Consider the following 15,052-nt stretch of genomic DNA (forward strand, 5'->3'; position numbering starts at 1 on the left):
TGTCTCGGTCAAGGCTGGGAAGCCATTTTACTGTAAAGCAGGGAATGCAACTATTACACTTACCACCTCTGAGTATTTCACTCTAAATGTTCACTGCCTTTCCAAATACATACTTAATTTCAAAATTAAATTCTCATAAAAATATAATAATGCTGCCACTGTTAAAAAATGTGACATACAATCATTCAGGCAAATGTCCTTCATTAGTGAAAGCAATGTGCTTCACAATCTTTGGAGGAAAGACAATGTACAAACACCAAATAATTTTATTAATAATTTATATCCTTGTTACTCTTTGGTAAGATAGCAACTGTCTGGTTTAAAAAAAATAAATCTCATACTCATTGCAGTCAATTTCCACAGTAAAACAGAAACGTGGTATTACTGAAAGTACTGCCAACAACCTGAATTCCAGATATGTGTCCTATATGCTTCGCAGCAAAGCTGCTAAGAATTGTGCCCTTCTGAAGTCCTTTCTTGCAGTAGTTCCCTTGTCAATGTCACATCATCCATTGTAGGAATGACTTATGCTGATCAAATCCACACAACTCTCAAAATTAGTAATTTACAGAAATACAGTGAGCATTTTTGATTCTAACAATGAGACACAGGATAAGATTCTAGGGATGTAGAACAAGGCAGTCAGAAGAATAAAGGGTGGTCACTCACCTTTCCACCATGTGTGTCTGGTCCAGTGATAACCCATCAATTGCTGTGCATTCTGGACATTTGAACTTCTTTCGTGGGGTCACCTGCAGGAAGGCACGCCAGATATCATCAAATATCAACAGAAGGGACATTAATCTCCTTGCACAGAGAGCAGCGCAATACCTCTGAACATGCCTGCAGTGTAAGCTGAGCTGTCAAAAAAAAAAAAAAAAAAAAAAGCAAAAAAAAAAGCCACTCCATTCCTCCATTCAGCTCCATCTGGCCCATCTGACTGCGAAATTCACAGGGGCCCAATAAAAACGGCTTGGAGGGGTTTTTCCTTCTGTAACTGAAAAGAAGCAGCGATGACAAGCTCCTTAATTCCTGTTTAATGACTGTTTTCTCACTGCCAAGGTCCCTGTATAAACACCATTTGTTCTTGCAGCCATAACAGCGATGAAATATAGCTTCCCATACTTCACCGTAACGTTAATCCAACAGACGCTCTTTTGCTCGCTCCAGTTAATAGCTGACTGGCAAACTCTGCAAGGCTCTCCGAATCGCACAGAGGTGCCAAATTACTCTGCTGTGCCCTCATACAGCTCAAAAACGTTTTCAGCAAAAACACACACTTTATCTTCTAAAGACTTTTCTAGGAAACGCAGCCACCAGTCCTAGTAAATGATGATGGACAGATGGGAAAATGGACCTTGCTAATTGAGGTAACGCCTGGTGGCCTCTAAATCTCATTCCAAGTTGACACACTTTGAAATGAATGTACAGAGTGAATGTCCAGACCTGAAAACGTGTCGAAACATGTCAGGAAATTAATTCAGGGATAAAAAGTTCATTTAAAGCTGATCTTGCAATTAACATTCTTGCAATTAACATTCCTATAAATCAGCTGTTGCCAAGCCATGACAGAGCAAGCTGTGGACAGTTGGCAATTTCTTTCCACTAGTGATCTCAAATAGTTAAAATATATGTATGTGGGCGTGTGTGTGTATATATATACACACACACATATATCTCTATATCTATAATCTAAATTACCCTTTTTAATACCTCATCTAGATGGCTAAAATAACTACCAGAAGCAACTGCTAAAAGACAATTCTCTGTTTCCAGTTAGCGTAAAAGTTTTACTAAAAGGGCCTTTCTATCATGGAAGGAGAACAAGACACCCTACCACCGGTACATGAGAGAAAAAGAAAGATTGAGTAATATATTGAAGACTACGAAATAATTTTATATCAGTATGTACATCCTGTTTTTAAAGTCTGTAAAGCTAAACTGCTGAAAAGTCCCACCTTAATAACTGATTTGCCAGTGACATTTGCTACTAGAAAATTCATGGCAATATCTTCACAATTCATATGAGCATCCACCCAATTCTTGATGTCTCCAGGCATTTTGTAGGTGTAAAGATAGTTGAAATACTGCAGGATAGAGGGAAAGAGAGAAAAGGTCATTTTAAATACAGATGCAGTAACTATAAGACTATTTTGGTCACTGAACAGCAGGCAGCTAAGGATGGATTATGTACAAACTGTGATACTGCCTTCAGCCAAGGACTACTTAGCAGATAGAAAATAATTTTTGGGTGCTGAAGTGCATAATTACTCCTTTCCTGACCAGCACACAAATTTCTTTACAGTGAGTTTTCTTTTCTTAAACTGCTAGCTACAAAGCTACCTTCACTGCAGAATTTGCTATGTAGTTACAGGTCATGCAAACTGGCAAGAGTTCTTCTGTAAGTTCATGAAGGTAATGGTTTAATTTTACAGAGAGACAAGCCAGTAGTTTTCACAGCAACTGAAAGAGGCTTAATGTATTCACACAGAACAATGACAGAAGCACATACAGCTCTTTAAAAAGGTTCATGTTGTATACTGGTATACTAGAAATTACATCACCTTGTGGTAGAACGCTGCCCCAGTGAGCACCATTGAAACTTCATTGGTCCATTCTGATTCATATTTCCATTTGTTCATCTCATGGTCCCAGAGATGCAGGCGGCCTGGATATCCAACCAACCTGTCAGGGAACTCCCTCCAAACCTGAAGAGAAAAAGACGTGACACGCTGCTATCCAGGCCTGCAGCGCAAACACAAATGTGCAGATACAACACATCTGCTTTGGGAGGTTAGAGTTACAGTGGTGAAAAGATCACATCAATTCTTCTAAGTCCCAATTCTTGGAATAGGAAACTGCCTGGAATAAGAACAAAGAAGCCCAAATTTGCTTTGGGAGGACCCTACAACGGAGGGAAGCCATACCCCACAGCAAAAGGCCACTAAAGCAATACCAAATTCCTTGTTGTAGAGAAATACAACCGACCATTCAAAAAAATTTTAACACTAACTAAAACCAAGCATGATTAAAATGGAACTTTTGATGTTAACTTCAGTAGATATGGCTACAACCTAACTACTTTCACAGCTGGCTTTGGATCTAACCAACCTGCTTTCTTTGATAGGAACAGGCTTAAAACAGGCTTATATTTTAATATTTCTGGTATTCTTTAGTGGGTGCTTGGATGGATCTACTGCTACATGGAAGGCCTCTTTGCCCTTGACTTGTTCCAGACAGCTGGATACAATCAAGATACCATCCTTGTCACTCCATACATTATTTTGTAGCTAACTATAGGATCAAACACAGTAGACAAGAACAAGGAGAAGGGCATCATTAACGCAACCCCAGTTCTCCACACTGCTGGCCACATTAAATAATGGACAATTTTTGCATTAGGTAAAAAGGGAGAAAGGATTATAATTAGAAGGGTCTGAATGCTATTTGCTTGCTAAATAAACAGTCTGTCTTTTTGCTGATCAGTAAAGAAATTAGTATTTATCTGCATTATTTGCAGACAAATTACTCAAAATTTGTCCTTTAATTCAAATAACTGCTAGGTTTGTTAGAAGAATACGAGTCTTGACTCTCCAATGCAATGTTAGGTCACAAGAGTTTCTTTCAGGTTTGGTAGTATATAAATAAACACACACAACCCCAAATTTCATTGTGTATGCAAGATCAAGAACAACATATCTCATAAATTCCTGGCGATCACTTCACTAGCAAACCTCTTTTCTCTGTACAAAAGGCAAGAGAATCATACAGTTGAATTTGCAGTAAAGAAAGGTGTTATCTGGTATTCCATTATCCTGCAAACCTCACCTGGTCAGCAGTTCACTTTGGGCACTTTTTATGTGCCAGTATATTTCAGTTGGGAGGCCTGGACTATAAGGGCTCTATGCAAGTATTTTGTCAAAGTAAATATGATAAAACAATCAACTTAAAGTTACTGCTTCTATATCTATATTTCTGTGATTCTGCATTACTATATACCTTTTCATCTGTACATCTCAACACATTTTATTGCTGTCAGTTAATATAGCTTCAGAATCCCATGATGAGAGCAGTTATTATTTCAAATGTACAGATGAGGAAACTTGCCAAAAATCATACAGGAAACAAGAATGGGAACCAGATCTTCTCACTCCCTGACTCATACTTTACCCAGAAATCAATCTTTCTAGACAGTTCTAGGGCACAAGTACTGGGATCGTATTTAGATATGACAGCGCTCTAACACAGAGGGCTCTTGAAAGCAGAGATGATTTGGAATTCAAGGAAGAGAATTCACAGGACATTGTTACAAGTTAGTGCCATCAGCTAATTTAAAAAATACAGATTTTTTGGCAGGAAAGCCAGTGAGGGCTTGAGATACCTATTTTGACATGATGTCAAAAACATTACTAAAGAACACAAAACCAAAGGTACAGTCACACCCTCTTCCAAAATTTTATTCTTCACTCTCAAAGACTCAAAAAATTAATGATTTAATTTTAATATTTTTTTAAGCCTATTAAAATGCCCATGTCCCAGCTGTTGGAAGGCAGCACCACATAAGCTACTGAGGCTCAACAAAGGATTTGACAGAACACTACAGATCTGCAGCATACTGGGCTAAGAATTCTTGTAGAGGGAATGCCATGCGTATTAAAGGCAGCTGAAAGAAAGATTAAACTCAGCTACTGCCTTCCCAAGGGACTTCAATGCCTTCAAAATACAGAACTGTGGACTCATACCCCTTCTAGTTTTTGCCCTCAGTGTCATCTTCCAAGAATGCAAATGACATAAAAGCCAACTATAAGGCATGTTACTCATTAATTTGTATCACTATCAAGCTCAACCCTATCCTATTTCTGGCCTCCAAAAATTGTCAGTTTGATGCACTGAAAAAATAACTTGTTTGCTTTAAACAAAGATTCCTTTTAAAAGTAATGATATCAAAGTCAGTGGAAAAGCTTGGCTTTTCATTATGTTCAGCACTAGCTCGTTCAATGGTAATTCTGGAAAGGCTCCAAAGAGCTGCATCCAGCTCATTGCCCAAATCCATACATACGTTTTGTGCCAAAAGTAATATATACAGCTACTGCTTATAAGGAAGCTTTCAGAATAAAAATAGTAGCAATGATTCTTATACTATGCTATTTTGTACTACTGTCCATTTTCCTGTTTGATGGTTGCCTATAATTTATTAGTCTGTTAGGAATACATTCCATTTTAGCCAGTGATCTTATTAGTTTTCTCAGACTAAAGAAGAATAGCCTGATTTAATACTGGTAAGGGACACATCCAAGGAAAAACATATTGCCAAGTGAAGAGGAGGTACGCTTCTTTACGGACAATACTATTCCAATGACTCTGCTAGACAGCCCTGAAGATAAATATTTTTGGACGAAGCATCTCCCAGATGAAAAGTCAAACAGAAGTTCTGACTTGGTAGTTTCACTAAAAATCTTCTAAGAGACACCAAGAGAAAATGTCAGTAATTTTGTTTCCAAGCTGAGTTCCCCAAGTGAACAGCTGAGCTATAACATCCTCCAGTCTCACCTCTCCACAGCAATTTTTGCCTCCCAGGCTCAACTACTCTGTGCTGCTTAGCTGTGCCATCAGCACAGCTGCCACAACTCATTCTCCATGTAGCCAGGAGGACAGAGAAGCACTTCCTTTTTCAGAATACCCTCCACCATTTATTCATCATATTTATTAGACTATATTAAGTCACATGACACTTCAGGAACTGGCTCATTACAACTAGAAAATGTTCTAATTTAATAAACAAAAAATAATCAGTGTTTCCAAAGCTATCATGCCAATGTTGACCATCCTCTACTAATGAAAGAAAACCTAACCAATTGTATTCCTTCTCTCCTCCCAGAGCCCCATCCACTTCTAATTATTCACTGGTCCTCAAAGGGATGGCTCCTGCTATTACTAAACAAAAAATAAAATGTAAACACCAAGCCCATTAAAAGGTAAATGATGCTTCACATGCACATAATTTGTAAAACAACTTCAATTTGAAGAAAAGCTTTGAATGTGGCCAACATTTACACATGGGTAAGTCTTTTGGTAAGCGGAGTTAAGATCATTCCTCCTACAAAGGAATGCTGAAAAATACACGGGTACAGAAGAATTCTTCTAAAGAAGGTGTTTAAACTTTATGATGATTTAAGTCTAGTGAAATATGTAATTCATCAGAGAGTTGATTTTTTTTTTTTTAAAAGAATGACAGAGACATGAAGCACTGAAAACCAGCTCTGAAACAGAATAAGATCATCTACTAGCAGAAGGCAAAAAGCTTCCAACAGAAAACACACAAACTTAGCAATGCACCTGATAATATTTTCTGTGACAAACCCCATAGATTCAGACAATAATCCCAATTTAGATTATTTCTATTATTGCTGTAATAAAAATACTACATCTTTGTAATGACAAAGTGCTGCACAAGTATGTAGTAAGAAATCCTTATGACCTTCATACTTGGAAATTGTTATCCCCACTTTTCAGGGCGATAGAAATGCTAAGCCATCTGCCCCGAGGCCATCTGAGACAGAGGTGGGAACACTATAACCCGTGCTTTCAGTCTCAAACACCAAACACTTCAGGAGCAGCCACTGGTTTTGCTTTAATTTTTTAAGATTATGATAATCTAAATACTCGCTCCTTTTCTTGGGTCTCTCTGATACTCCCTCTGTGAACAACAAAGATCAATAAGTGGGGAAAAAGCTGTCTAGCCTAACAGGTTTTTTTCCAGCGTCCCAAGTCACGCCTGTGATTTCATCATGTAACTTAACAGAAATACTTTTTTCAAAGTCAGAATGTCATGAGCATTCTTCTGCTACCTTAATACAGCAGCACACAGGGACTATTTTTCTGCTTGCTCCAACAGATTTACACAATGTCATAAATCACTGTACCATAATAGTTCACTTTTAACAAGTAAAAAATGTCTGACACTTTGAGTGTTACTATAATTTTTTATGGCTGAAAGTGTACAGAGATCAAAGTTTTCTGGTTTTTTTTAGGCTTGCTCTATACATTCAGACAAGTCTGTGACAGAGGGAGTTTTGCCACATGTTTAAATGTAAAGTCTCAAGGATGTTAGGAGGAGAAAAGAAAATGACTGAATGTCACGTTTCCAGCCCTTCTTATGACCAAAGCAGAAGCAGACATACTTTTAAAAGAAAACTTTCTAGTAACATTATATGCTGCTACTGTTCCCTCTGGATTCCCCTGCAAATGAGTCAAGAGCTTGAGAGATACTTTCCTGGTAACACACATAAACAGATAAATAAATTATCACAGGCTGAAGACAATTTAAACATCTGGGAGCCAGCTCAGGCTTGTCAAGCAAGTCACAGACACTCAGGGACAGGAAAGATCAATCTTCAGACCTTCATTTCTGTGCCAAAGAATAGGAACCACATCACCCACCCTCTATGAGGAGAAAATTGTGTATTTATAAAATAATCTGCTGTGCTTCTGTATTCAAAGACATTTCTATTCATTTATTTAAGGAAAAAAACCTCATCTCAAAATATAAGGATTCAAATAACCCACAGGTTTCTCTCAAATCTCTGCTCAATAAGGCATTTTAATTTTCCAATAATGTGGCTGTGCAGTAAGCTGAATTCACAGACCCCCCCCAAAATAGGATTTATAATAAAATGCAAAAAACTGCAAATGCAATAGTTTTTAGTTTGCCAGACTAAACAATCTCGCGTCCAGTTACATTCACACACGGACTGTAAGGACTGTTACTCAGTCACTGCAATCAATGCATACGGTCCGCAGAAAGCCAATAAATTAGCCAGCACAGTCCAACAGCTAGACCTGGGGATGAGGAGTTGTAAGTCCCAACTGCCACCTAATCACACTGACTGCAGGGGAATTCATGTCAACTTTCCTTTGTCTTATTTTTTTTTTCATGAGGATAAATAACCCTTTCCTGCCTCAGTGACCAGACTCAGTATATGTGAAGTTACAGATATTCTCCATTGAGGATGTTTATATTAATGCTTCAGACACACGAGCACCACAGTTCTACTTCTCATGACTTCTGGCTGACACAGCTGAAACTCAGCTGCAGTTTGAATCTCTGCTTCAAAGCCTGCTTTGCCAGTCGCAGAGATTCATTTGAAACTACTTACACTGTCACTTAGGTTTTTATAAAACTTCTTTTTATTTACTTTGAGACAGCTCAATGAAAATGAAAATCAAACTGCAGATGAAGCCAGGCTTTACACCACATGCACGTTAAGCATTTGCTATCTTTCATCCCATCAGTTCACCCTCAAAACTAGTAGTTATAAGAACCAACACAGACAAAAGTAAGTCAACCTGCAGAACTGCCAACACATAGATTGCTCTGCTGTTGCAGCGCAGTGCTTATAACATTCTGTGTAGACAACGGAGTATAGAGAAGGCGTATGTGGCCAAAAAACACCCCTTCCTTTGCTTGTCTTCTCTTCATTCCATCTTTCACACTTCATGTACTAACCCGTTACTCTTAACCTGGCAAGGGAAGTATTTCCTTTCTGGAGACACACATGATAGATTAAACCTCCGTCTCCACTACTTAACATCTTTGTTATTACATCAGCATACCTACATTACCACAAGCCATTCGTTGAGTCCAAAAGCTCGTTACTTGCTAACATTCTCTTTCACTTGAGGGGGAGAAAGAGTATTTACCACGTATGTATTGACATTAAAGAAATACTTCCAACATCTAAAAAATACCATCTTCTGTTAACAACTACATTTAAGATCGTTAAAAATGAGACAACTGACATATTTAGTTTACTTTCTACCTTTTAGAAAAGTCATTGTTTCACTCAGTTTAAATAACAGGTTCATGTTCTAGATCTCATGTATGAAGCCCAGTGTTGTTTTGCTCTTAATATTGCAGGTACAGGTGTGACTCAACTATTCAAACCTTTCTTAAAATATGGTATTACATTTTCTAATGTTTCTGATTTATTTACAAATATAGTGTGTTTGTCTTAAATACACACATAACAGTAACATCAGATTATGGACTGTGTCATATACTCAAATACAAACGGAAGACAAAAATTAACACATTCAAACCAATGTTCTGGAAGGAAGACAACAGTGTTGCTTTAAAAAAACAACTCAAATGCCCATGAAGACTGCCACCTCTTTGTACTGCCATGGGTAACTGATTTGGACAAACTCTCTTTTTGTTGATACCCTCATTACAACAGCAGCTGTTGAAGCTTTGCCATTTCAGGCATATGATACAGGCATCCCCTCCTTGACATTCTTCAGTTCCTCTTTTCATTGCACTCCACCGTACTTCAGCTTGTCCTCAAGAGGCCTCCTCTGTTCCCAACACTTAATCTCTGAAACTTGTCTTGTCCATCAAGACACATTAACTTGGATAGCACTTCTGATTTGTCTGAAAACTGTTTGAAACTGTTAAGAAGAATGCAATTCAGTCTCCAAACTGCTTCCATTACACCCATTACACAACATTTTCTGGAGTCTCTTGGCATTACTGTGGCAGTTGCTGAAAATTTTCTGTTAGCTGGCAGGTTTTTTCCATAAAGTAGTGACTGTCTGTAAAAATATTTCAGTCCTCATTGAACTGTTACGGTAAAGAGAGATGCAACGATCTGAATCAACAGACTATGCAGTGATTCCTCCACTTCATATACACATGCATTGTTGAAGTGGTCAGCCTAAGAGACAGGAAAAACCCAGTTCTCTTACCTCATAGCCAAACTGGAGTTCATCTGAAGTAAGCATAATGATATCATCATCAATAGCCAACACTGCTTCTGTTTCAATCTCATCATAGGGGAAGAAGCGGTTACTAAGTTTGTTTTCTGCAGTCCTAACAACTTTCAGGGGAACACGAATCTTTGGCCAGAGGGAATCTAAAGAGAAAAAGTAAAAGAAATAGAATTCAATAGTATACTGTATTTCTGAACAGGTCTGCACATCTGTTTTAGCTTCTCTTTACTCTTTTTTTTCTTCACATATTAAACAGAAGCTTCTTAATGGTCAATTTACATCTGATTTTCAGTTAGGCAAACGTGAGCATATGAAGGCAAGAGACAGAAGTTCAGCTACAATTTCCCTCTTTTGCTCTCTACAGGGAGTCTCACAGACAGCTATATGGGGGATAGCTTGCTCAAAACAGCAGTCTGCAATAATCACAGAACAAGAGTCATCGACACTGTGTATTTACTGATTTAGGACACAGCAAGAAAAGACACTTTAATCAACTGCAACTATTTAAAAGAAATTGAAGCAGCAGTATACAATCACTGACTGTAAGTCTAGTTGCAAAGAATTTGAATGTTAGTTCTATCAAGTGCTGAGAAAAATAAATTTTATTATATCAATTAAAAATCTAGATACACCTAAAATGTTAATTGCTGTTGACAGTTAAGGAGTAGATTCTGCGGATGAGTAATTTCTTTCATCTTCAAAGTCCTAAATCACAGTGATAATTTAAGCAAGATAAATGCAAAAGGATTATTCTACTTGTGCCCTACAGCATCCTTACAGGTACAATGCACTAGAGTACATGATCATGAAAATTCACAAGCCAAACGATGTTTTAACTAGCAACAAAAAACCCTGTAGATACAAAACTAGATCCAATTCACTTTACAATGGGATTAGATTTCCATTTCTTGCTATGTGTTTATCATGTAGCACCTTAATTTCACATTAACAGTTTCTGCACGCTTCTGCATGTATTTGAAAATTTTCAAAATCATATTCTATTACTACAAAAGTATAGAGCACCAAACTAAAAGAAATACACCTAAGGACCAAATATGAGACATTGATTCTAAATTCACATATTCAAACATATACATTTTCTAGCACAAAGCTTAACAGTAGCCATTATTACAGTATGATACATGCCAAAGTACCAATTCATCAAAAAGTAGTTTAATTAATAGCTAAACAAAGATAAATGTGATGCGTTGGTTTCTTCCGGCTTTCACATAAACATATATTTTAATGAAAATCTGAGGGAAAAGAGAGCATTGTAAGATCGCCCTTGTTCTTGTGGGCGACTTTAACTTCCCAGACATCTGCTGGAAATACAACATGGCAGAATGAGACCAGTCCTAGAATGTGTGGGAGACAACTTCCTGACTCAGCTGGTGAGTAAACGGACCAGAGAAGGTGCCCTGCTGGATCTCCTCTTTGTGAGCAGAGAAGGGCTGATGGAGGACGTGGAGGCTGGAGGCTGACTAGGGCACAGTGATCATGAAATAATAGTGTTCTCTGTTCTTAGAGAGGCCAGGAGAGAGATAAGCAAGACTGACATCCTGGATTTCAGAAGGGCTGACTTTGTCTTGTTTAGGCACCTGCTTGAAAGGATCCCCTGAGAGACTCTCCTGAAGGGTACAGGCCCCAGGAAGGCTGGGCACTATTTAAGAAGGAAGTGTTAATGGCACAGGAGCAGGCGGTGCCCAGGTGCTCTAAGGGAAGCCAATGCCAGAGAAGACCACCCTGGCTGAACAGGGAGCTTTGGCTTCAACTCAGGGAGAAAAGGAGAGTTTGTGGCCTTTGGAAGAAGGGGCTAGCCACATACAGTGATTACAGAGAGGCTGTGAGGCTATGCAGGGTGGAAATCAGAAGGGCTAAAGCCCAACTGGAAATTAATTTGGCCTCTGCAATCAAGGATAACAAAAAAAGTTTCTATAAGTATGCAAAAGAAAGCCCAAGAAAAGTCTCCATTCCCTGCTAAATGCAGGAGGAAATTTGGTAACAAGTGATGAGGAGAAGGCTGAGGTGCTTAATGCCTCCTTTGCCTCAGTCTTTAATAGCAAGGTTAGTTGTATTGATGAAATCCAGCCTCCACAGCCAGAATACAGAGACTGGGAGAACGACCCCCCTGCAATCCAGGAGTCAGTCAGTGACCTACTGCATCACACAGACACACACAAGTTTGTGGGACCGGATGGGATACACCCGAGGGTGCTGAAGGAGCTGGCTGGAGTGCTCACCAGGCCACTTTCTATCATTTCCCAGCAGCCCTGGATGCCTGGCTGACCAGGGAGGTCCTGACTGACTGGAAATTAGTCAATGTGACGCCCATCTATAAGAAGGGTCAGAAGGACGATCTGGGAAATTATAGGCCTGTCAGCTTGACTTCAGTGCCCGGGAAGCTGATGGAGCAGCTCATCCTAAACACCATCATGCAACACATGAGGGACAACCAGATGCTCAGGCCCAGTCAGCATGGGTTTAGGAAAGGCAGGTCCTGTTTGACAAACCTGATCTCCTATGACAGAGCAACCTGCTTATTGGATGAGGGAAAGGCTGTGGATGTAATCTACCTTGACTTAGCAAGGCTTTTGACACTGTTTCCCACAGCATTCTCCTGGCAAAAATAGCTGCTCGAGGTTTGGACAATCGCACACTTCGCTGGGTTAAAAAAAAACTGGATGGCCGGCCCAAAGAGTTGTGGTGAATGGAGTTAAATCCGGTCAGTGGCCCATCACGAGTGGTGTCCCCCAGGGCTGGGTGTTGGGGCAACTCCTGTTTAACATCTTTATTGATGATCTGGACAAGGGGATCGAGTACACCCTCAGTAAGTTTGCAGATGACATCCAGTTGGGTGGGAGTGTTGATCTGCTCGAGGGTAGGGAGGCTCTGCAGAGAGACCTGGACAGGCTGGAGCCATGGACTGAGCCCAACTGGAGGAGTTTCAATAAGGCCAAATGCCGGGGGCTGCCCTTGGGCCACAACAACCCCCAGCAGCGCTACAGGCTTGGGGAGGAGTGGCTGGAGAGCTGCCAGGCAGAGAGGGACCTGGGGGTGCTGATTGACAGCTGGCTGAACAGGAACCAGCAGTGTGCCCAGGTGGCCAAGAAGGCCAATGGCATCCTGGCTTGTGTCAGCAATAGTGTGGCCAGCAGGGACAGGGAAGGGATCTGACCCCTGTACTTGGCGCTGGTGAGGCCGCCCCTCGATTCCTGTGTTCAGTTTTGGGCCCCTCACTACAAAAAGGACATAGGGTTACTCGAACATGTCCAGAGAAGGGCTACAAAGCTGGTCAAGGGTCTGGAACACATGTTCTATGAGGAATGGCTGAGGGAACTGGGATTGTTTAGTCTGGAGAAGAGGAGGCTGAGGGGAGACCTTATCACCCTTTACAGCTACCTGAAAGGAGGGTGCAGAGAGCTGGGTTTGAGTCTCTTTAGCCTAGTAGTAAGCGACAGGACAAGAGGAAATGGCCTCAAGTTGCGCCAGGGAAAGTTCAGACTAGATTTCTTTACAGAACAGGTTGTGAGGCATTGGAATGGGCTGCCCAGGGAGGTGGTGGAGTCCCCATCCCTGGAGGTGTTTAAGAGTAGGGTCGATTTAGAGCTTAAGGATATGCTGTAGGTGAGAACTGTGCTAGGAGAATGGTTGGACTAGATCTCCAAGGTCCTTTCCAACCTAGATGATTCTGTGTACGAGACTGAATACCTTGTGAACAGCAGAGATGAACACTTGAGTTTCTTACACTGGTGAAATGGAGAGGATGACAATGGTAAATGATAAGAAAAATAAGGAAAAATACATTAAATCTACAAAGTGACTGCTCATAGAATTTGTAAGTAGTTCTCTGTGTCAAATGAAAATGTGTAGAAGGATACACCTTGAGGGAAGCATCACTTCCCCTCTGCTCAGCACTGGTGTGGCCACACCTGGAGTGCTGTGTCCAGCTCTGGGCTCCCCAGTGCAGGAGAGACATGGATAGGCTGGAGAGAGTCCAGCAAAGAGCCGCAAAGATGGTGAAGGAGCTGGAGCATCTCTCCTGTGGGGAAAGGCTGAGAGACCTGGGACTGTTCAGCCTGCAGAAGAGAAGGCGCAGGGAAGGTCTCATCAGTATGTACAAATACCTGAAGGGAAGGTGTAAAGAAGACTGAGCCAGGCTCCTTTCAGTGGTGCCCAGTGACAGGATCAGAGGCTATGGGCACAAACCAAACCACCAGAGCTTCCCCATGAACCCGAGGAAACTATTTTTCACTGTGATGGTGACCGAACACTGGCACAGGTTGCCCAGCAAGGTGGTGAAGTCTCCACCCTTTGAAATATTCAAAAGCCATTTGGAGATCATCCTGTGCAATCTGCTTGAGGTGACCCTGCTCAAGCAAGAGGGCTGGACAGGAAGATCACCCAAGGCCCCTTCCAAGCTCAGTCACTCTGTGATTCTGTGGCAAGAGTCTGTAAGAACTGTCCCTGGGCCTGAAGGCACTGAAATTTGCATCAGTGGTCTGAAACATATAAATTGCCAGTGCAATTTGCAAGTGACACAAAGCCTGGAGATCTGAAAAATAATGAGGACGATACAGTCATACAGAGTACTTTGGACTGCTTCATAGAGTAGGGGCATTTGAACAAAAGACTGACATAAGTTGACACACAGTTAAGCACCAGGACCAAGGCAACTTTTTCCCTAAAAGTAGCTGCTGAAAAGGATTAAGGGATCAGAGTGGACATCAGTTCTCAGCATGCTGCTGAGGCAAAATGGATTAATGCAATTTTTGCATATGTAGATAGGTTAGCAGTAAGAAACGGGCAATTTTCCCTATATACAAACACAGACAGATGCTAAAACACTGATTCTGGCTTTTGTATTTTTGAAACCATGTTAAAACACTGAAAATGGTGCAGGAAAGAACCACAAGTTATTTGAGGGCAGGAGAAAATGCCTATGGTAGAACTTGGAGATCAATCTGTTTAGCTTACTAAAAGGAGGAACCAAAAGTGGATTTGATTAACATGTACAAGTGTCTACACAGGAAGAAAAATGCCACATATCTTCAACCAACTGGAGAAAGACATAACAAAAAACAATGACCGAAATCTGAAGCCAGGCAAATTCAAAGTATAAATAAGGCAGACATTTTTAATAGCAACAGTGGTTAACCTCTGGAAGAAGTTAACAAGGACTACAGCTGATTCTGTACATCTTGTCTTTCAACAAGATTGGGCAATGTTACAGAAGATGCACTCAAGTTAGAAATCACTGGACTGAAAGGAAAGGTAATGTGGTGAC

At 40.4% G+C, this 15,052-nt stretch overlaps 1 protein-coding gene across 1 annotated transcript in view; it reads right to left on the minus strand.

Moving 5' to 3' along the window:
* EXT2 (exostosin glycosyltransferase 2) overlaps positions 1-15,052 on the minus strand; it is an 80,954-nt gene that overhangs the window by 8,312 nt on the left and 57,590 nt on the right. Inside the window, exons 9-12 of the mRNA XM_026849613.1 lie at positions 9,745-9,911; positions 2,565-2,708; positions 1,959-2,087; positions 670-752 (exon numbers count right to left, since the gene is read on the minus strand). Coding sequence (XP_026705414.1) covers positions 670-752; positions 1,959-2,087; positions 2,565-2,708; positions 9,745-9,911 — 523 coding nt within the window. The remainder of the gene's footprint in view (positions 1-669; positions 753-1,958; positions 2,088-2,564; positions 2,709-9,744; positions 9,912-15,052) is intronic.

This window comes from Athene cunicularia (assembly GCF_003259725.1).
Source record: "Athene cunicularia isolate RWA chromosome 5 unlocalized genomic scaffold, athCun1 chr5_part1, whole genome shotgun sequence".
NCBI classification, from domain to species: Eukaryota; Metazoa; Chordata; class Aves; order Strigiformes; family Strigidae; genus Athene; species Athene cunicularia.